General features: G+C 39.2%; 2 protein-coding genes across 2 annotated transcripts; both read left to right on the top strand.

The window, feature by feature from the left end:
- The first annotated feature begins 13,959 nt into the window (after positions 1-13,959).
- On the top strand, positions 13,960-16,745 carry LOC145806957 (uncharacterized). The gene is made up of 6 exons (XM_082904832.1): positions 13,960-14,473; positions 14,591-14,857; positions 14,942-15,353; positions 15,429-15,734; positions 15,817-15,904; positions 16,008-16,745. The coding sequence occupies exons 1-6, from the start codon at positions 13,960-13,962 to the stop codon at positions 16,743-16,745; spliced, it is 2,325 nt and encodes a 774-aa protein (XP_082760958.1).
- Positions 16,746-17,176: 431 nt separating this feature from the next.
- Positions 17,177-19,615, top strand: LOC145806956 (uncharacterized). Its single transcript, XM_082904831.1, has 8 exons — positions 17,177-17,377; positions 17,491-17,583; positions 17,632-17,653; positions 17,742-17,977; positions 18,106-18,327; positions 19,183-19,275; positions 19,351-19,455; positions 19,559-19,615. The coding sequence occupies exons 1-8, from the start codon at positions 17,177-17,179 to the stop codon at positions 19,613-19,615; spliced, it is 1,029 nt and encodes a 342-aa protein (XP_082760957.1).
- Positions 19,616-21,892: the final 2,277 nt, after the last annotated feature.

The following is a 21,892-nucleotide window of genomic DNA, read 5'->3' as shown; positions in this document are numbered from 1 at the left end:
TGAGTGTGGCTGAGGCTCTCTCATGTTAGTATAAGTCCATGTTGCATTTTCCATGACATTTGCATCGCGTCATGCATCGCCTCGGTTTGCATGCCCGTGTGCACGCATTTCGAGGCATCTCGTTTTCATGACATTGTGCATACTAGGTTGTATCTTAGATCGCATTCATGCATTTTCTCGATTTGCGTGCCCGCGTGCACGCATTTCGAGGTATCTCTTTCATGACATTTCACATGTTAGGATTGCATCTTAGTTGCATTTCATGCATATCATGCATATTGCATAATGTTCGGGATAGGAGTTAGCCCGGGCACGGGAAACGAGGCACATTTCGTACTCCGAGTGACGAAATGTATCTCAATTCCCAGTCACCGACACTCCGGATTATCCATGATGGAGTTAGGTTTTAGCTATGTTTTCATGTGCATGCATCCTATATTGAATTGTGCATTTCGACTCCTCGGCCATCATGCCTCGGTATGCGTGATTGGTGGCACGAGGATCGAGGCATGCATATATTTGTGCAAATACATTGTTATGCCCCTTTCCTGCTCTCTGTTGCAGCAAATGAAGAATCAGCGACTTTTCGGGACTTGGCACGCATTTCAAGAATAACTGCTAAACAGAGGCTAATCGGGGCATCCCGGTGGATTTCCGCGCGAGACGACCCGGACATGCATCATTCATCAGAAGCAAGGCAGTCCCTGGCTTGCACGCCAGTTTTACAGTTTTCTTAATTAATCTGTTAATTAATTAGGAATTTGTATTATTTGGACTGTAATATTATTTGGACTGTAATATTCTTTCATTTGGGGACTGTATTATTTATTCGGACCCTCTACGCGAGGGCACAACTGTAATAAGTGTGCGTGTGTGTGTTGTATGTCTTCTAACCCCACGTCTTTCTCCCTTTTATTTATCCGCTTATGATGTTTAGATTAGGGCATATTTCAATTAGCATACAGTATGATAGCATGTTTGCATTCATTCATCTGTTTTGCATGCACCGGGCTCGGCGCACCATACTAACTGCATTGTACTTTCAATTCCAAAATTGAATACATGATAGTTGTAGCATTTCATATGACATGTTTAGAATGGCCGAGCCTACTATAGTTTGCATTTTTGCATGTGTTGCATTAGGCATTTCTGTATACTTAGGATCATGCATGATTTCTAATATAGTTTCTATTTTGGCTTAGAGTACCCGGTGAGTTTTATGCTTTAGCATCTTCGCATGTGTGTGAGTGCTGCCATGAATAGCATGCTTACCATGAGGCTATTTGCTTATGTGATATAACTGCCTGAGTGCCTGTGGGTGAAGGTTGGGTTATTTGAATTGGGACAATTCATCAAATGTTTGTTTTAAGCCCACTAGATAGTGGCAAAACCATCTTTTCTAAAAGCCCACCTGAGGGTGGCAAATCCGCGTCTTAGCCTACCTGCGGGTAGCACCATCAAACCATTTTCAAATAAACAAGCATGAAATGTTTTGTTCCAATTCGGACGACCCAGTCTATATTTATATGCTGCAAACATCACATAGTAACCTAGGCTAATAATCGGAATAAGAACATACAATGTTTTCAAAAATTGATATCATGGTTAGTAGAGGCCGGTCTTTGACCGGGCGAGCGGGGGTGCTCACGAAGCGACCTTCCCCAATCGTACCCAAGTTCCCAAGCCGAGGCAACTTTGGTGATGACGGACACGTGGCCTTTGGCACCGAGTCAGGGTTTCCTAAATTTCCCATTAAAAAATATTTAGGTGGCGACTCTGTATCTGGCAAAGCAGTCCATGTTTGGCACTTCTTTCAAAAATTTGTTTTTCTCAAAACGATTTGCCGGATTTGGACTCTTTGGTTCAGACTTAGAACCATGACGATTTGAGAGTCCTGAGCTGTAGTGACCCCAAATGAACAGAACGGGAGCTCACCCTCCCGGGGCGTTCGGGACGTCTACAGCTAGCTCCTCCAAGTGGGCTCCAAAAATGTCTTTCCAAAATCGCGCTATCCGTGATACTAACTCAGTGGTGGCTGACAAAGACCATATGCTAGCCTTCAATCTGGCTAAGAGTGTATGTCTGCCCCCTGATATGGAGCATCACAACCAATTGACCGAGCTCAAGGCCATCCGGTCTGCAACGAAATCAATGATCCTGGTAAACAGCCCCTTTGGTCTCTCTAATTTTTCCAACTTTTTGCTCGGTTTTGTCATTAGTTTCTTTTCATTCTTCTTCAGGCCATGCAAAAGAGTCAAATTGCCCACAAGCATGTGTTGGAGCTCTGAAAAACAGCAAGGCAAGCCATGGCCGAAGTAACTGAAAAAACTGCCGAGCTAGAAGAGGGTAGGAAGCAGCTAGCCGAGCTAAAATCCAAGAACAATCGTCTGGCCGGTCTTGTTAGCTCGGCTGAAGCAGAAAAACAAAAAGCTGCAGCTGTGATCAAAGACAAATATTTGCGCGAACTTGTTAAACTAGAAGGAAAGAAAAAAGCCGAAATTGAGGAGGTGAAGAAGAAGCTGGAGGGTGCTGAGACCTGCGGTTTTAAGGAAGGTGAAGCCCTTTATATTAAGCAATGTGAAGCGGCGAAGGACCTTTTCTTCAAGTGCGGTTGGAGGGCGGCCGTGACTCAGCTCGGTCATCAATCAGAGACCGAGGTCTACAATCCTCCACTATATTTCATACCGGGCTCAATGGCGGAGTATGCTGCGACCGTTCAACAACAATTTCTTGAAGAATCAGATAAGAGAGAAGAACCGTGCCCAACAATACCTCGGTCGTCAACGACCCTGCTGATTAGTCAGCTCGACTGGAGCCAATGGTGGAAGACCTGACTGACGAGCTGCCTACTGAAACCATGCTCGCAACCGGGACTGTACTGCCAGCTGAAACCGATCTTAGAGTTGATCTCGACGCCGATCTAGACGCCGAAATAGATTATCTGTTTAACTGATTTTGTATTTTCTCTTCTTTTCTACTTTTGGACAATTGTAACTCGGCTGAGGTAACATCCTTCTGTACTCGTGAACTTTGAATGAATGCTTCTTTTTTGTTCAAACTCTTATTTCGGTTGATCTTTATGCTTATACCTTTACTTTCTAACTGATGTCTTGCATGAGGTACAACATTCTCTTGCCGAGATACTTTATCTCGGTTTTAACATTGCAACTATAAGTATACCTGCCAATCATTCTTTAGCCGAGATCCCTACCTCGGCTGAAGAATACTAAAAGTTGGTTTAATCCAGCCAACCACTCTTTAGCCGATGTCCTTACTTCAGCTAAAGAGTACCAAGAGTTGGTTTAGTCCAGCCAACCACTCTTTAGCCGAATGTCCTTACTTCGGCTAAAGAGTACTAAGAGTTGGTTTAATCCAGCCAACCACTCTTTAGCCAAAAGCCTTACTTCGGCTAAAGAGTACTAAGAGTTGGTTTAATCCAGCCAACCACTCTTTAGCCGGTATCTTTACTTTGGCTAAAGAGTACCAAGAGTTGGTTTAATCCAGCCAACCTCTAAATTGGTTATTCCTGCCAATTTAGAATAAAATGTTTGGTTATTCCGACCAAACGTCCTGCAGCCTGGATCCTTATCCTGGGCTTAGGAGGGGTGTTGGTTTTTCCAGCCAACCTCTAGATTGGTTTTTCCAGCCAACCTAGAGTAAAGTGTTTGGTTGTTCCGACCAAACGTCCTGTAGCCTAGATCCTTATCTTGGGCTTAGGAGGGTACATAGTTGGTTATTCCGGCCAACCTTGCTGTTGATGTCCCTAACTCACTAATACAATCTCGTATTGAGGGAAACAATTATACTGAAAAGAAGACTACTTGTTTTATTGGGGAAAAGAAAAATTACAAGTATTTTAAAGAAAAGCTAAAAATAAAAGAACTTGAAAATGGCAGTATTCCATGGCCTGGGAATTGCCTTGTCGTCCTCATCTTCTAAGTGGTATGCCCCTTTGCCTGCTAGTCCAACCACTTTGTAAGGTCCTTCCCAATTAGGCCCTAACTTGCCATCCCCCGGTACCATGGTGTTTCCCATCACTTTGCACAGCACCCAATCTCCGATCTTGAATTGCCTTGGATGCACTGTTTTGTTGTATTTCCTAGATAACTCTTGTTGGTATGAGGCAATGTGAACCAGTGCTGTCTCTTCTTTCCTCTGCAAGGTCGAGCTCCAATGTTATGGCTTCGCCATTCAAGTCTGGATCAAAATTCTCGCTTCGAATTGTGGGGAGGCCAACTTCTAGTGGGATTACTGCCTCCATACCATAGGCTAAAGAAAATGGAGTTTCTCTCGTTGACTGCCGAGGTGTGGTGCGGTAAGCCCATAAAACATGAGGGAGCTCTTCTGCCCACCTACCTCTGGCTTTCTCTAGCCTTTTTTCCAATCCATCCAAGATGACCTTGTTTGAGGCTTCTGCTTGGCCATTTGCTTGAGGATATGTCGGTGTAGAATTGTAGAACTCTATCTTGTATTCTTCGCAAAAGCCTCTAAAGATTCTGCCGTCGAACTGAGTGCCATTGTCTGATATTAGAGCTTTAGGTATGCCGAACCGAGTGATGATATTCTGCCAGACGAACTTCTTCACATCTTTTTCCTTGATTGATGCTAATGCTTCTGCTTCCACCCACTTTGTAAAGTAGCCTGTTGCTGCGAGAAAGAATTTCCTGTTTTCGGGTGCTGTTAGAAGTGGTCCTACTATATCCAAGCCCCACATTGCAAAGGGCCATGGGCTGGTCAATGGTAGGAGTTCTCTGGCCGGCTGATATATTTGATGTGTGAACTTCTGACATTTCTCGCACTTCTTCACATACTTCTCCGAATCTGCCTGCATGTATGGCCACCAGTATCCTTGTGAAATGGCTTTATAAGCTAACGATCTTCCTCCTTGGTGGCTTCCGCACACCCCTTCGTGTATTTCGAACAAGAATGCTTCTACTTTGCTAGGGTGGACACACTTTAGATAAGGTCCTGAGAATGATTTTTCGTACAATGCCATAGATGGGGAGAACTAAAATCGTTGCGACTTTGCTCTAATTTTGTTGGCTTCTTTATTTTCTTCCGGTAAGACGCTGTCTTTTAAGAACAGTATGATGGGATCCATCCATGAGGGGCCTAATTCGGCGCAACACACCTCTTCTACTTCAAGGTCCTCAATGCTTGGTCTCGGTAGGTAGTCAATTAGTAGTGGGTGAGGAATGGATGTATTTGCCATTGACGCAAAGCCTGCTAGTTCGTCTGCTCTGCAGTTTTCCTCCCTGCCAATCTGTTCTATCCTTACTGCTTCAAATTTCTTGATCTCTGTTCTGACCAATTCCTGGTACTTGGCCATCCTATCATCCTTTGCTTCATAGTCGCCTGAAATTTGATTTACCACCAGCTGTGAGTCACTGTAGACCATTACCTTAGTTGCCTTCATGTAGGATACTGATTTCAGTCCTGCTAAAAGTGCTTCATATTCCGCTTCGTTGTTTGATGCTGGGAAGCCAAGGTTGACTGCTTGCTCCACAACCAAGCCGTCTGGTGAGATGAGGACTATGCCAAGTCCTGCACCATACCGGTTGGATGCTACGTCCACAAAGAGCTTCCACATCTCCCCAACGAACAATTTCCAGCAAGTGGAGGGATCAGATGATGCCGTGGGGTCAAGAATGTTGCTGGTGTTCTCTTCAAGGTCCATGCTTACTGTCTGCCCCTCGCTATTTGATTGTATCAAGTCTTTATTTGTTGGTAAGTCTGGGCTTGGTGTAGCATGGTTCGCTTCTACCTTGCTCTTTTTACTTTGGTCTGCCTTGGAGTCTAACTGAGTATCCTGCACCAGGGGTTGTGCTATTCCGGCGTCAACTTCCATCCCTAGTTTGGTTATATCAATCAGGTCGACTGGGCAGATATAATGACTTCCTGGGGTAAATTCTGCGACAAAGTCTGCCAAAGCTTGGGCTTTTATCGCGGTTCTAGGTTGGAACTTGATGTCGAATTTTCCCAACTCTACTGCCCACTTTAAGATTCGCCCAGAAAAGTTCGCCCTCTCAAACAAAGCTTTTAATGGGAAAGCTGTGAGGACGACTACGGTGTGGGCGTGAAAGTAGTGCGATAACTTTCTTGAGGCCATCATCAAGGCCAAGGCCAGTTTTTCCAGTGGCAAGTACCTTGTTTCGGCACCTAGCAATGTCTTGCTGACATAATAGATGGGCAGATGTTGGATTCCTTTCGCACGGACCAACACTGCGCTATTTGCGTGCTGAGAGACTGCCAGGTACAGGAAGAGTTCTTCTCTAGGTATTGGGGTCACCAGTAGTGGTGGAGAAGACATGTATTCTTTCAAGCTTTCCAGAGCGCGGTCGCATACTTCGTCCCACTCGAACTTGGCTTTCAATGCTTGAAAAAATAGTCGTAATCTGTCTGATGACCGGCTAATGAATCGGTTGAGTGCAACAGCCATACCGGTGAGATGCTGTACTTCTTTTACTGAGTTAGGCCTCTCTAAATCCTGAATAGCTTTGATCTGGGAAGGGTCTGCCTCTATACCCCGGTTGGTCACCAGGAAGCCCAGGAATTTGCCAGATCCTACATCGAACGCGCATTTAGATGCATTAAGGCACAACTTGTGTTTCTTTAGAATCTGGAACATCTCACCTAGGTCCCTTAGATGGTCATTCTTATCCTTGCTCTTGACCACCATGTCGTCGATGTAAGCTTCCATTATTTTGCCAAACAATGGTTCAAACATCTTGGTGACCATCCGTTGGAATGTTACCCCTGCATTCTTTAGGTCAAAGGGCATTACCTTGTAGCAATACAGTCCTCTCGGAGTTGTAAAGAATGTGACCTCCTGGTCTGGTTCGTACATGGCAATCTGATGGTAGCCTCTGTACGCATCCAGAAAGCTAAGTTGGTTGTGCCCCGCCGTTAGGTTTACTAATTAATCTATCCGTGGTAGGGGGAAGCTGTCCTTTGGGCATGCTTTGTTGACTGTCTTATAGTCGACGCAGACATGCCATTTGTCATTCTTCTTTGGCACCACGACTGTGTTGGAAATCCATCTGGGGTAGTACACCTCTCTGATAGCTCCTGCCTCTAGCAGATTTCCCACTTCTTCCGCCACTATCTCGGCGTGGTGGAGTGCCGATCTGCGAGTGCACTGAATGATTGGTCTAGCGGATGTGTGGACATTGAGTTGGTGACAGATGAAGTTTGGATCAATGCCTGTCATGTCGTAGGGTGTCCAGGCAAACACTTCGATGTTAGAGGTCAAGAATTCCAGGACCTCTAATCTCTCAGTGCTGGACAACGACGAACCGAGCAAAAAGAACTTATCCGGGTTCTTTTCATCTATTCTTACCTCTACCAAGTCTTCTACCGCTTTTTGATCAGCTGCTTTGCCGACATCTGCAAACAGTTCATTTCTTTCAGGTTCTTCCACCGAATGAACATATCCCTTGGCAGCGCGGCTGCCATTAACTGTGACAAAGCATTGCTTGGACATAATCTGGTCTCCAAAGACCTCTTCAATTACCCCGACATCGTTGGGGAACCGCATTACTTGATGGTAGGATGACGCTACAGATCGCATGGCATGCAGCAATGTTCTTCCCAAGATTATGTTGTAAGTGGAAGGGACCTTTAACACCCAAAATTCCACTTGTTTTGTCACGCTTCCTGCCCTGACTGGAAAGATGATCTTGCCGACTGGCCACTCTGGCATTGAGTTGAATCCGATCAGGGGGGACACGGCTGGTGCCAAGTCTTTGTCCTCCAATTTCAATTGTTTGAATGTGTCGTAGTACATTATCTCACACGAGCTACCTTGGTCTATCAAAATTCGCTTGACATCGTAATCCTTGATGCGGAGGGTGACGACCAGTGCATCGTTGTGAGGGCAATATATTCTTTCCAAGTCTCTATCTGAAAAGGAGATGACATTCGTAGGGTCTGTTCTCCCCTTTTTTATGGTAGGTTGAGTGCTTAGTACTTCTCTTAAGTGCTCAGCCTTTTTGATCGATCCTCTAAGCTCGCATACACGCTCAGGTTCGAATACTACGTGTATCACATTGATCACACCTTGAGGTGGGGCGTCAATTGGCATTCCATTGGGGTTATTGTGGTCCTGGGGGGCTGGTTGCGTCCCTTCTTCAATGTATTTATCCAGGTGACCGGCTGCCACCAACTCCTCTAGATGCTGCCTCAATGGCATACAATTTTCAGTGCGGTTCCCCTTTTCTTTGTGGAAGGTGTATCGCGATCTTTCGTCGTAGTCCTTCTGAGCCTCTCCTAGCTTGGCAGGCCATCTGATGAAAGGTTCATCGCGTATCTCGCTTAGAATCTGGTAGATTGGCTTTTTGAATACCGTGGTAATGGCAGTGCGGACTCTCAGCCATCTTTTATCTTGGTCTTCTCCGTTGTCCCGCCTGCCTCGTCCGTTTTTGTTCGGACGTTCTACCGCGTTGACCTTTGTCGCGGTCTTTTTATCTAGTACTGCGGTCGTGCTAGACTTTGCCTTAGCATGGGCGCCATCTTCTTCTACTCGAATGTGTTGGTGCACTCTCTCCATTAAGGCCTCCATTGTGAGAGGCGGTGTCATAGTGATTGAGTCCCTTAGTTTGTTCCCGACTGGAAGGCCTCTTTTGTATTGTGCGATAGCGAGATTGGTGGGGCAGTCCCCAATCTGGTTGAAGGTCTTCCAGTAGCGGCTATTGTAGGATTTTAATGACTCTTTTTCGTCCATGTCGATGGAGAGCAGTTGATCAATTTCCACCGGGGTTTTCTTGTTCGTTCGGAACCTTGTTACAAACGCCTCCGCCAATTGCGCCCAGGAGGCTATGCTGCCTTCTGGAAGTTTTTCGAACCAAGTCAAGCCTAGGTCACCAAGGCTTGATGGGAAGAGGATGCACATCAAAGCCTTGTTTCGTCGATATACCGCCATAACTTGGCGGAAGTGGCTTAGGTGCATGTAAGGGTCTGTCTTCCCTTCATACGTAGTAAATTTAGGCTGGATGAAGCCTGTGGGTAATGATGCGTTCTCAATCGCCGGAACGAACGGCGAGCTATGTAGTCTTGCCAACGCTTTATCTGTTGGTTCGTAGGCAAAGTGTGGTACTGACATTCCAACCTCGACGCTTCCATGCGTCTGAGGAGCCAACCGCCGAAGGGCTGAAACTCTGTGCGGGTCGCGTGCCCTAGCATCCTCCTTCTGTCGCGTCCTTTCTTCAAGCACAGTTCGTAAGTCGGATGATCTAGGCAACCTGGTTTGCCTGGATGATGTATGGTGCGTGTGTGAGGGTCGATATGTACTTCCCTCTGCGTAAGACCTTAATGATCTCGTTCTCTCAGACCTGGAGTAACGAGTTCTGGAAGTCCTTGATTGAGTGTCGCCTGTCTTGAGGCTTCTACTCTCTGCTTGCGATGTCGTGGTATGCCTGCTACGATCTTCTGAGTGGCGAGGAGGCGCATTGCCTTTGCGCCCCTCTCCTGTCGCCACCCCTTTTCCCTTGATCTGGCACTTCATGGCCTCCATGTCCGCCGTCATCTTCCTTATTAATTCATCTTGCTCCTTCACACGGTCCTCCAGAACTTGGGGATCAATCCTCCGCCTTTGTCTGTCAGGACTTTATGAACGAGAGTGACGGGGGCTGTTATTCCGCCTCCTCCCCCTTGCTTCCCTCCTGAGATTTTGTTGCTGTGGCTCCAAGTCCGTCATGGGAGGGATAGAAGGTAGGCCTTCGCGCCTTGCATCCCCCTCTGGTGTTTGTCCGTCGATGGCGGACTGCAGCAAATCTTCGTTGTGCGCCATTGTTTTTAAAGAGGAAAAGCTTGATCAAGAGGTTTTGTTCTAGTCTGATTTTTCCACAGATGGCGCCAATTGTACGGGCATGAAATATTCTTCCCGTATAATCCTGTTGATCAAGTTTGCGCTTCTCCGTACGTCGTCGCTTTACTCCCTAAAAACACAAACGTGAGCTAGCCGGCGGGTGTGTACCGGATACCTCTCCGATGCCTAAGTCAGCAAAATAGACAAAGACAAAAAGCTCTGTGTATTCGAGAATCAAAGTTGTGTGTTACCTCTCCATAGGTGATATTTGTGAGCTTTTATAGGTTCCATGCGGCACAATCCTAGCAGGACTTTTAATCCTCCATGTAGAGTCCTCCTAGGATTCACTCTCCTGAAAGACAATGCTTATCCTTCAACACCCTCCTCACTGCTTAAACCAAGTGAGATGGTTTCAAACCGGTAGTATGGCAAAACGACTGGGATAACATAGCCATGCTAAATGGGCCAAAACGATCGAACTCTAGTTAGCTCGGCTCTCTCTTCACAGCATGTACCCTGGTTTGACCTATTGAGACCGAGCTAACCGTAGCAAGCTTGGACCGGGCTAACCAAAGCTAGGCTTACCGTGCGAAGTCACCGTATCTCGGCTCCGAGTGGCGTGGCCGAACTAACTTCTTCTAATCGCGGTGACCGAACTAACCGTTGCTCTTTTTTGGACCAGACTAATTACCAAACCTTTTTACTTAGTCTGGCGGCAAGAGCCTTACTTTGGACCGAACAAACCGTGGCCCATCTCCCAAGCCTCTTCATTACGGCCCAAAGAACAGCCCATTGCCCAGCTCGACCCAATTTAAATATAAATTACCCTCTCACTAATATAGTGTTGACACTTTTTAATTATTTTTTAAAATGGGACTTGAACCAAAGAATTTTTTCCTGTCAAACTTTAATTTTCAAGTCATCAACATATAGGAAAACCATGAATAAACACCAAAAAATATATATATTTGTGAATTTTATAAAATTATTTTCATCCCCAAAAAAATATATATATATTTAAAAATAATGAGTTTTAATCTTTTTTTACCAAACTAATATAGTTTTGACACTTTTTAATTATTTTTTAAAATGGGACTTGAACCAAAGAATTTTTTCCTGTCAAATTTTAATTTTCAAGTCGTCAACATATAGGAAAACCATGAATAAACACCAAAAAAAATATATATTTGTGAATTTTATAAAATTATTTTCATCCCCCAAAAAAATATATATATATAAATAATGAGTTTTAATCTTTTTTTTTACCAAACTAATATAGTGTTGACACTTTTCACAGATTCAAAATGCTAAAGGTTAAAATAGATACAAAATGATAAAATAGATTAAAAAGTCAACAAGACAAAATGTCAAAAAATTATTTCACTTTTTCTCTTACAAAAGTCAAAAAAATAAAAAAAATTCAACCAAAACAAGGCTTATTAGCCTAGACTAATAGCCAAAAAGTCAACCCACTTCCCAAACGAAGCCTAAGCCTTTGTTTGGCATGTTGGTTTTAGAGGCTAAAAGGCTAATATAGTATAAAAAAAATTTAAAAAGAAAAATCGAAATATGTTAAAAAGTCAGTAAGACAAAATGTCACATCCAAATCATAATCATTTCATTTTTTTTTTCTCTCACAAAAATTAGAAAAGCCAAAAAGCCTAACACAAACGAGGCTATTTTATAAAATGTCATATCCAAATGTTATAAAATAAAATAAAAACTCATTATTTTGATGATCTAAGTCATTCACATATCCTATTTTGATGATCTAAGTCATTCACAAACGTTATAAAATAAAAAGATTATGATTATTAAATTAGCTTAATTTTTTTAATGTATAATATACACAAAATGTTTTACAAAATGAACTATTCGAATTATCAAAATGAGACTGTTGTAGACCCCATTGGCCTCTCAAGTTCTTGAGATCAACCTTTTATTCTTTTTTTTGAATTTTAGACTTAAGTACGACGATTATATCTTATTCTGTAATTATTTTTTTTGCAAATTTAAGTCATACCATGCATGTGTCACATTTGAATAGTTTAATCTTTTGAATGAGTTGGAGAAAATTGTAATTGATTTTTTAAACTCACTGTGTTTTTTGAAGAAAAAATTAATTTTGCTTTTTAACTATGAATTGACTTAATTTGTGATTTGATTTTTAACTCACTGTATTTTTTGAAGAAAAAAAAAAAGAAAGAGGATTGTATTCATTAGGTTCACATAAAGTACTCATTATTGATGATGATTAGATTGCATTTTGAAGAAAAAAAAAATTGTAATTGATCATTAAGGTTGAAAGTTGTAATTCTTTTTTCTCATTTTTTTTATTTTGTTTAAAAATATTTAATATCTCTAGATTTATGACTTTCAAATGGAAAGTATATTAAATATATAAAATAATTTTATCAAGGAGAGCAATTATAAATTTTATTTTTTAGTTAGTTCTGTTAAATAATTTTTTTTAACAAGGGGGTATTTGTAATTTTCCAAACCACAGGGGGCAATCTGTACTTTAAACAAATCTCAAGGGATGTATTTGTAATTTACCCTAAAATAAAATTTCAAATTTGGATTCTTACTTAAATTATGTTACCATAATTGGAATGAGACCAATATTCATTCCTTTAATTTTGCATCCTTTATTAAATTATAAAATAAAATTTCAAATTTAATTTTTTTTTTCAAATTGTATTACTAAAATTATAAATTTCAATCTTATTTTGTTTTCATAATTTGCATACAAAAATTTAACTATTTATATTATTTTGTATAAAAATATATTATTAATTTTTTACATGTCGTGCATAGCACGGGTTACCACTAGTTCACATATATAGATAATTGTAAACATAATCCGTGCATAGCACATGTGATATGCTAGTTGATCAGTAATGGGAAATGAAACTCTCTGAATTTGTGGCAAATTTTTATCAAGGTATTTTGTAGATTTAGAGAGAACTAGTCATGAGTCAAGTGAAAGCTAATTTGATATACTTTGATCAAGGTATTTGGATAACAGTAGCTGCTCTTAGTGGTCTGGTACATAATCAGTTAGGATGTATGGTTCATAATCTGTTCTATTTTGGCCAAATTCAAACAATTTGAAAATACATTAGTCTACATTGTGCTTTGCAACTTTACTACTTAAATATGTTCCATCTCAATCTATGTTATATACTTGGAGAACTAAGGAAAGATTAGAGATAGACAACGTCATATGATTTTCTTTGTATGATACACGTTGTGCATTCCTAAATGGAATAGGTTAATAGTACACATGATGCGTTTTATGACATAAACAAATTAAAAAAACTTGATCTTTCATTTGTGATCAGACATGGACAAGAGTTGGATTGCATTGGGTAAGACACCTGATGGAAGGATGAGTCAGCCATTTATTGATGGGGTGACATCATTTATTAAATTTGCAATGGCAATTGTTGACCAGGAAGGTAAAATTTTGTGCCCATGTTTGAACTATGTGAACTATTATTCCCAAAATCTTCGAAATGTGCAAATTCATTTGCTTCAATATGGGATTATGCAAACGTACACTATTTGGCATGAGCACGGGGAACAACGTGTATCAAATGAGGCTCATCATGAAATGGCAATTGATGAAAATGAGGTTTTAGGTGGTATTGATGCCTTAGTGGAAGATCGAATAAGAGGAGAACCCAACGATGCACCCCAGAATGAGGAAGTACAAACGTTTGATAAACTATTGAATGATGCCAAATGTGAGGTGTACTTAGGTTGCACAAACTACACTCTGTTGAAGTTCATCATCGAGCTACTTAATATGAAGGTAACAAACCACTGGAGCAATAAGTCGGTTAACACACTATTGGAGTTTTTAACAAAACTTTTACCAAAAGATAATTTGGTTCCAAAGTCATTTTATGAAGCTAAGAAAATACTTCATGATTTGGGCTTGTCATATGAGTTAATTGATGCTTGTATAAATGATTGTGTACTCTTTTGGAAGGAAAATGCAAGGTTAGATAAATGTCCAAAATGTAAGGTATCCAGATACAAGATCAATCGTGGCAGGGGTAAGAAGATTCCCCATAAGGTGTTGCGGTACTTCCCATTAACACCAAGGTTGAAAAAGATTGTACATGTCAAGAAAGACTGCTAAGGACATGAGATGGCACAAGGGCAAACGTATAGATGACGGAGTATTGAGACATCCTGCCGATAGTGATGAATGGAAGGAATTTGATGTGCAACATCCTCAGTTTGCCCTGGAGCCTCGAAATGTGAGGCTAGGGTTGGCTGTTGATGGGTTCAATCCTTTCGTAAACATGAGCAACTCGTATAGTTTATGGCCTGTAGTACTCATTCCTTATAACTTGCCACCTTGGTTGATTATGAAAGATCACTTTCTTATGATGTCACTACTTATTCCTGGAGAATCACAACCAGGGATCGATATTGATGTCTACATGAGACCTCTGGTGGATGAGTTGAATGAGTTGTGGGAAAATGATGCATTATCTTACGATGCCGTAACTGGTGAGTCTTTCCAGATGCGTGCAGCTTTGATGTGGACTATACATGATTGGCCCGCATTTGGTGACATGTCTAGATGGAGAACAAAGGGTCATTATTCTTGCTACACTTGCAATGATGAACCATATTTTCAATCCTTGAAAGGTAAGACTGCATACACTAACCATTAATGCTACTTGCCTCAAAACCACCCCGAAAGGCGAAAGAGTAAGGCTTACAATGGTAAGCATAAGAAGCGAAAGAGATCTTTAAAGTTACCAGTGGAAAAGATATTAGAGCAATTGGACAGAGTGACAGGTGTCACATATGGAAAATATCCAAGAAATAAGAAAAGACTCCGTCAGGCACCAAATTGGGCAAAGGTAAGCATCTATGAGTTACCATACTGGAAGAAATGGAAGCTTCGACACAACATTGATGTTATGCACGTCGAGAAGAATTTTAGCGAAAATACCTTTGGAACTATGTTAGGCATTGATGGAAAGAACAAAGACACCGACAAAGCACGGATGGACTTGGAAGACATGGGTATAAGGAAAGAGTTGTGGTAAACACGTCGTCCTGATGGAACTTATGTCAAACCTAGGGCAATCTTTTCATTGACCCCTGAAGAGAGGGAGGGTTTCTTTGAATTCTTGAAATCAGTGAAGTATCCGGATGGCTATGCTTCAAACATATCAAGATCAGTGAATGTGAGAAATGGTAAATTAACAGGCTTGAAAAGTCATGACTACCATGTACTCATACAACGGATTCTTCCAATTGGGATGCGTGGTTACGTAGACAAAGAGATTAGTAAAACACTATTTGAGTTAGGTAGCTTTTTCCAGGATTTGTGTTCAAGGACACTGCGCTGTAATGAACTTGAGAAATTAGAGGAACGTATAGTACACATATTATGCAAGCTTGAAAAGATCTTTTCTCCAGCCTTCTTTGATGTGATGGTTCACTTGGCCGTTCACTTGCCGCGTGAGGCTATTCTTGGAGGACCGGAGCAATATCGATGGATGTACCGGATTGAAAGGTAATTGTTAAATTGAAAGGTTCGTAATTATATGTTGCATATGTAACCTTGCTCTTAACTAATTCTCTTTTCAAGGTTTCTCGGAGCTTTAAAAAAGTTTGTTACAAACCGAGCTCGACCAGAAGGTTCAATCGTAGAGGCTTACATTGTCAAAGAGTGCATTACTTTTTGTTCAATGTATGTTGATGGGATCGAAACAGTGCATAATCGACCCGAACGAAATCAAGATCGTGGCAAACGTCGCAAAGGGTTAACTGTATTCACAGAAACTGCCCGTCCTATTGGCCTAATCACAAGGGATGCTGATATGTCACAAGAATATCGTGATATGGCTTATTGGTTCTTGTTGAACAATAGCCCCGAGATAGAGAAGTATCTAGAGTATGTTTTTCATTTAAATATGTGTATTCTTAGCTTTGTTAATGTAGTTAGCAGTGCATAATAATCACATTTTTTTGAGTAGGATACACAAAAATCTATTACGGACTCTATCTGACCAAGGCATAACCCGTATACAACAACAAGAGTTTCCCAAGTGGTTCAAAGAGCGGGTAAGGCATTTTCAATTTTAAGACATGATTAAAAATTTGTAAAAGATTTGATCATTTATTAATTAATTTTTACTATTTTAATGTAAGTTATATGTGAATGTAGATAAATATATTGAGAGAAGAAAAGTCACCAGAAGTAACCAATGATTTATGGTCGTTAGCAAATGGCCCAAATTTGCTAGTAAAAGAGTACTCAGGTTGCATAATCGATGGCGTACGGTTTAGTACAAGAGAAGTAGACAATCGCCGTAAGAGTCAGAATAATGGTGTGCTTACGGAAGGGGATCATGAGGGAGTGACGCATGAATTTTATGGTCACTTGTGCAATGTTTGGGAATTGGAGTACATGTGTCATAACAAAGTTGTATTGTTCCAGTGTGAATGGTACAACACAGGAAACACAGGTCGAAGTAGAACATTGCGAACCGATGATTATTGCACAACTATTGATGTCACATGTCGGTGGTATCAACACGACCCTTTCATCTTGCCTAGCCAGGCTAAGCAAGTCTTTTACCTAAATGATACCAAATGGGGACAACCTTGGCAAGTCGTTCAACGAGTGCAACATAGGGGTGTCTTTGATGTACCAGAGGTAGGTGATGGAGAATCATTAGATGAACCAGAAAAAAACGATGTGTTCCAACAAGAAAATATTATCGATGTTGTTCCAATTGACATCAGCCCTAATGTTCAATGTTATAGAGATGGTGTTGAAGCAGAAGTTGTTACAAGGGTTAAGTCATCTGATGAAACAATGATAGAGAATAGAGCTGACAAACAGAATGAAGAGTGTGACGAACCTGATGTGGATTACGATATGGATCTTGATGTAGACTAGGATTTGTAGTTATTTTGCACTTTCTATATGAACATTGTTCTTAATTAATGTAGTTGAATTTCAGTTGTGGGGTTCATCCACTATTATGTAGGTTTATCATTGATTGGTCATATTGTGTGTCTGATGGCTTTGTAATTAATTTGTTCTATGATAAGTAAATGGTAAAAACAAAAATCATCCATATCACTCTAGCCATATTTCAATGATTTAGAGCCTATATGACATATCCACTTGTTGAGATTGTTGTTGCTTTATGCTTTATGTATAGAAATATATAATTATCTTTTCTTTACATCTAATGTTCAATAATGCGTATCCACCAAAAAAATGTTCAATTATGCTTTATAGTTGGGCAAAATGGACGCTACAAAAAGCAATTGACCAAACCAAGTACCGCAACTAAGAAGGTAACGAACTATGAGAAACAAAGAATGAAGAATATTAATAAAAACCGTGAGAGAATGAATGCTCTAGGAGTGAAGAATATAACAACTTGTTTGAAGGCTGCGGTTCAACATAAGAAATTGAGGAAGGAAAAACAAATACCAATTGAGGAAAATGACGATGATTATCGACCATCAGAGGCTGAAGATGGCAGTGACAGTGAATCCTATGATTCGTTTGAGCATGAGGTACTATACATTTATGCATTGTGAAATATATTCTCTTCTTGTTACTTTCAATTCATACACACATAGACATGTATATCTTTGTACATATATTCATATTTTATTAAGTTATTCAGCTGTTAGAGATACCATCGAGAGCCCATTCACAATCTCATCATGAGGCATTGACCCACGCATTAGAAGAGGGGGATACCTCTTCACGTCCTGAGGTGACTAGCAATCCGCCACCACTTCTCAATGTGGAGCCTCAACTTGAGGTGACTGCTGGTAATACTATTGGTAGGACACACTCTTTATTTACATTGATTTGAGATCTTAATTAAATTTGTTCACAGACTATTTCAATATTATGGCTTCACAATATCAGCTGCTAAGCGTGCTCGTGGCCCGACTCGAGGCAAAGAGGTTCAAGGCCTTGTTGATAGAGATGGAAAGCTTAGCGTGCCTATCCCTCTAGAATTTCGTGCACCGATAGGGGACTATGCCTCAAAACTAGCCTCAAAAATTGGTGTAGAAGTGCGAACTCGTTTACCAGATCCAAGTGTTCGTAGGTGGAAGTATGTTGATGCCTCCGTTAAGGAGGCGATGTTTCAACGCTTGAATGTAAGTTCGTTGTCTACTCTATTATAGGAGATTTTACTCATTTTTATAATAGGTTAGAAATCTTAATTATTTATTGTAATTATTTTATTTTTTATAAGAATTATCTATGACTTATCTATTTTTTGCAGGATCAATTTGATTTACAAGGAGACCCTGTTGATATAGAGAGGGCAATGAACACAAAATTTGGTCGGAGATTGAGTAACCATACCTATAGGCTGCACAAACAATTCATGGAGCTGAAGGAGGCTAAAGGGGAGGAGTATGCAAGAAACCACCCATCGAAGAATGTTGATCCTACCAAGTGGATAGATCTTATTGATAAAAAGTGGAACACTAAAGAATTTCTGGTAACATTTTCATCTTTTTTATTATATTAGCAAAGAAAGAATTTGATTAGAATAGGGAGAGATTCTAAAACAACTAGAAAGAACACAATCAATTTACTGTGAAATTCCATATGTATTCTTTTCCCTTTATCTTCTAGGCATGTAAGTGGAACATAATAAAAACCAAATAAGTGGAAAAATGAGAAAGGGAAACTATTAAACATGGATTGGAAGGCTCGCATAATAGGAGATTAATTTATGGTTCCTTAAAGTGCATCTTTCACATCATAGAATAAAGAACTAAGATTTCAGTTTCTATGATTGTATTATTTTTCTGTTTGTTCTTGGGTTTGGTCTGAAGTTTCATGATAATGGTAAGCAACTAGCTAAGTAACTAATATAGGGTATTGAGACAGAACTTTAGATTTGATAGAGTTGTGGAAGAAAGAAAGGGTTATGAGTTTGGTATCAGTAATTGTTTCATATCTTGTGAAATGTAAATGGATTTTTTCACAATCTATCTTGCCCATGATTATATGCCCCCTATTTGTGAACGGTGTAAATTACTCGTTTTTCTTTTTTCACCCAGAAAAACCATCTTATGATGAAATCTCAACAAATCCTCTAATCTATTTTTCACAGAATTGAATGAAACTAGTGAATAATTTGAAATATCTTTTAAGTTGAAATGATATATAGGAAAATGATAGAGAGGAACAATGCAATTTCTTTATTATCAAGCATTAAATTTGTTTTACTAGTGATACATTTCATTGTTATATTGGTTCATTATTCCTTAAAAGAACAATCAAAAGCTAACATATTTGTCTTACTAATGATACATTTCATTGTTAAATTGGTCATTCTTCCTTATAGAAACAATCAAAGGCCAACATCGCGAACAGAGAAAGGATGTATACAAAACATAGGTGTGGTTCTAGGTCAATCCCTGTTAGAGTAGAAAAACTGGTACGTATCCTTGCACTTTCAGAATTATATTAGATTCTTAGCTTTATTTATTGAATATTTGGTCTATCGAATTAGGCACGAGAAAAGAAGATGCTACCTGATCTAGCAGAGTTGTACAAGGAAACTCACTATAATGAGAAAACACATGAGTGGATCTCATCTCAAGCTCAGTGTAATTATGTGAGTATATATTACAATTTTTATTAACAAAATTTTAGAATACTATTTGTTATAATCTTATTTATTTTTCTATTAATTATTTAATTTTTTTTATATTTGATAGGAAAATATGATACAGACACAGGCTGATCACCTCTCACAGCCGGGATCACCCCTTTGACTGCAAAAGAGCAATCAATCAAAGTCCTAAAGCCAAGGTCTGGCTATGTGAAGGGACTTGGCATGAGACCTTCATTATCTATTAGGAGAGCCACTACCATATATGTTGAAACAAATGATTATGTGAAGCGCCTTGAGATGCAAATAGAGACACAGAAGGAATAAATACAAATGCAAAACAATAAAATAGAAGATCTTGAAGAGGGTAAGAAGAAGCAAGGGGAGATAATGGCTGATGTTGTCAACTTTTTGAGGACCAAAGGATTCACTGGACACTTTGGAAGTGGAGGGGACTCATCCACAAGTGGACATACTTTTTGGTAAAGTATATTAACTTTAATATAACAAATTTTATAAAAGAATACATGTTTGAAGAATTAGAAAGTAATGGAAACATGCATATGACATCCAATTTGTACAGGTGCACATGATGTATAAATTGTGAATTAGTCTAAAAAATATATTTTTTTCTCTATACTTAAAGCTTGAAAAAAGGCCGTCGAAATACTAAATTATCACACAACTACAGATTTGTACAGGAACCAATAGAAACACCTTAGGAGGGACCAATATAAGTTGTATGAACTTACGGCACATTAATGGGATGCACCATTTGTGAATTAGCCTTAAAATTAATTTTTTGTTCTCATAATCTCAAAAAAGTCTGTTACAAGGATAAATTGTATAATTGATCTAATTGTAAATTGATGAGTTACTAATGTTTTTAATCTTTTGTATAATTGATTAATTACTAAAAATTTTAATTTATTTTTTTGCAGATTAGATTGGGGTGGCATTTTTGACGTGCAACAATGATGTAATTTGTTTGAATGTTCATTTTTGTTTGATAAGAATACACATACTTTTTGGAGTTACACTAGTTATTGTTGGATTTTTGGTGGAATTGAACAAGTTATAACTTTTGGATATTTTGTGGATATTTCACTATTTTATTATATCAGGATGAAATTATTTGTAGGTTAAGTTGTGATGGAATTGTTATATTCAACAGGTTTCAACATGAACAGGGTCATATTTGTTGAACTAAAATTTAGATTTTGATAAAATAGGTATATAATGTGGAAAAAAATATTATGAAATTATTGACAAAATTTTCCATCCCAAAGAAGGTTTTTTTGTCTCTTATTTGGCTTAGGTGGATGATTAATTTTGTCATAAATTCTTTATTTCGTCGCTAAATGAATTTGTCATGACAAAAAATATTGTCACATTTTGTCACTATTACCCTCAATGTGTGACGAATTTTTTTTGACATTATTTCATCATTTTTAATGATGAATTTGTTTTGTCTCTATTGGTAGCTTCTTTGACAAAAAAATTTCGTCTTCGTTTATATTAAACGTGACAAAATTATTTTGTCTCAATTTCTTATATTTATGACAAAATACTTTTGTCTCTAATTTCTCCTTTAATGACAAAATATTTTGTCGCTAATTACTTATAAGTATGTTCCCAACATAGTGTATTGGAGACAAAAAAATTCGTCACAAATTTATCATTTTTAATGATGAATTTGTTTTTGTCTCTATTGGTAGCTTCTTTGACAATTTTTTTTTGTCTTCGTTTATATTAAACGTGACAAAATTATTTCGTCTCTATTTCTTATATTTATGACAAAATACTTTTGTCTCTAATTTCTTCCTTTAATGACAAAATATTTTGTCGCTAATTACTTGCAAGTATGTTCCCAACAGTGTATTGGAGACAAAAAAAATCGTCACAAATTTATCATTTTTAATGATGAATTTGTTTTTGTCTCTATTGGTAGCTTCTTTGACAAAAAATTTTCGTCTTCGTTTATATTAAACGTGACAAAATTATTTCGTTTCTATTTCTTATATTTATGACGAAATATTTTTGTCTCTAATTTCTTCTTTAATGACAAAATATTTTGTCGCTAATTACTTACAAGTATGTTCCCAACAAAGTATATTGGAGACAAAAAAATTCGTCACAAATTTATCATTTTCAATGACGAATTTTTTTTTTCGTCTCTAAGACCCTTTAGCGACGACCCTTTGGCGACAAAACGGGTGACGAAAAATGTTCGTCGTAATTAGTTTGGGTGACGAAATATATACATTTTGGGACAAATTTGTTTTGTCTTTAAATCCCAAATTTGTTGTAGTGTGAACAGTAGGGTTGAGTGAACAGTGTTTATCAAGGTCCACCGACCCGACACTTTGAAGGTGATTTTTCTCAGACAGGTGGGGCATTTACCCTGAGTAGCTATTGCAGTCTTAATGCATGACTTACA

The sequence above is a fragment of the Camellia sinensis genome, chromosome 14, assembly GCF_055761805.1.
Source record: "Camellia sinensis isolate YWXY chromosome 14, ASM5576180v1, whole genome shotgun sequence".
In the NCBI taxonomy this organism is placed as follows: Eukaryota; Viridiplantae; Streptophyta; class Magnoliopsida; order Ericales; family Theaceae; genus Camellia; species Camellia sinensis.
This window is presented reverse-complemented; position numbering and strand designations above follow the sequence as displayed.

Excerpts from the sequence above, each read along its gene's own strand:
- LOC145806956 (XM_082904831.1), top strand. The coding sequence starts at position 17,177 with ATGAAGAATATTAATAAAAACCGTGAGAGAATGAATGCTCTAGGAGTG. Across the intron at positions 17,378-17,490 it reads ATGATTCGTTTGAGCATGAG|CTGTTAGAGATACCATCGAG; the intron begins GTACTATACATT and ends TAAGTTATTCAG. Across the intron at positions 17,584-17,631 it reads ATACCTCTTCACGTCCTGAG|GTGACTGCTGGTAATACTAT; the intron begins GTGACTAGCAAT and ends CCTCAACTTGAG.
- LOC145806957 (XM_082904832.1), top strand. The coding sequence starts at position 13,960 with ATGAGATGGCACAAGGGCAAACGTATAGATGACGGAGTATTGAGACAT. Across the intron at positions 14,474-14,590 it reads ATATTTTCAATCCTTGAAAG|TGGAAAAGATATTAGAGCAA; the intron begins GTAAGACTGCAT and ends TAAAGTTACCAG. Across the intron at positions 14,858-14,941 it reads GATGGACTTGGAAGACATGG|AGAGGGAGGGTTTCTTTGAA; the intron begins GTATAAGGAAAG and ends TGACCCCTGAAG.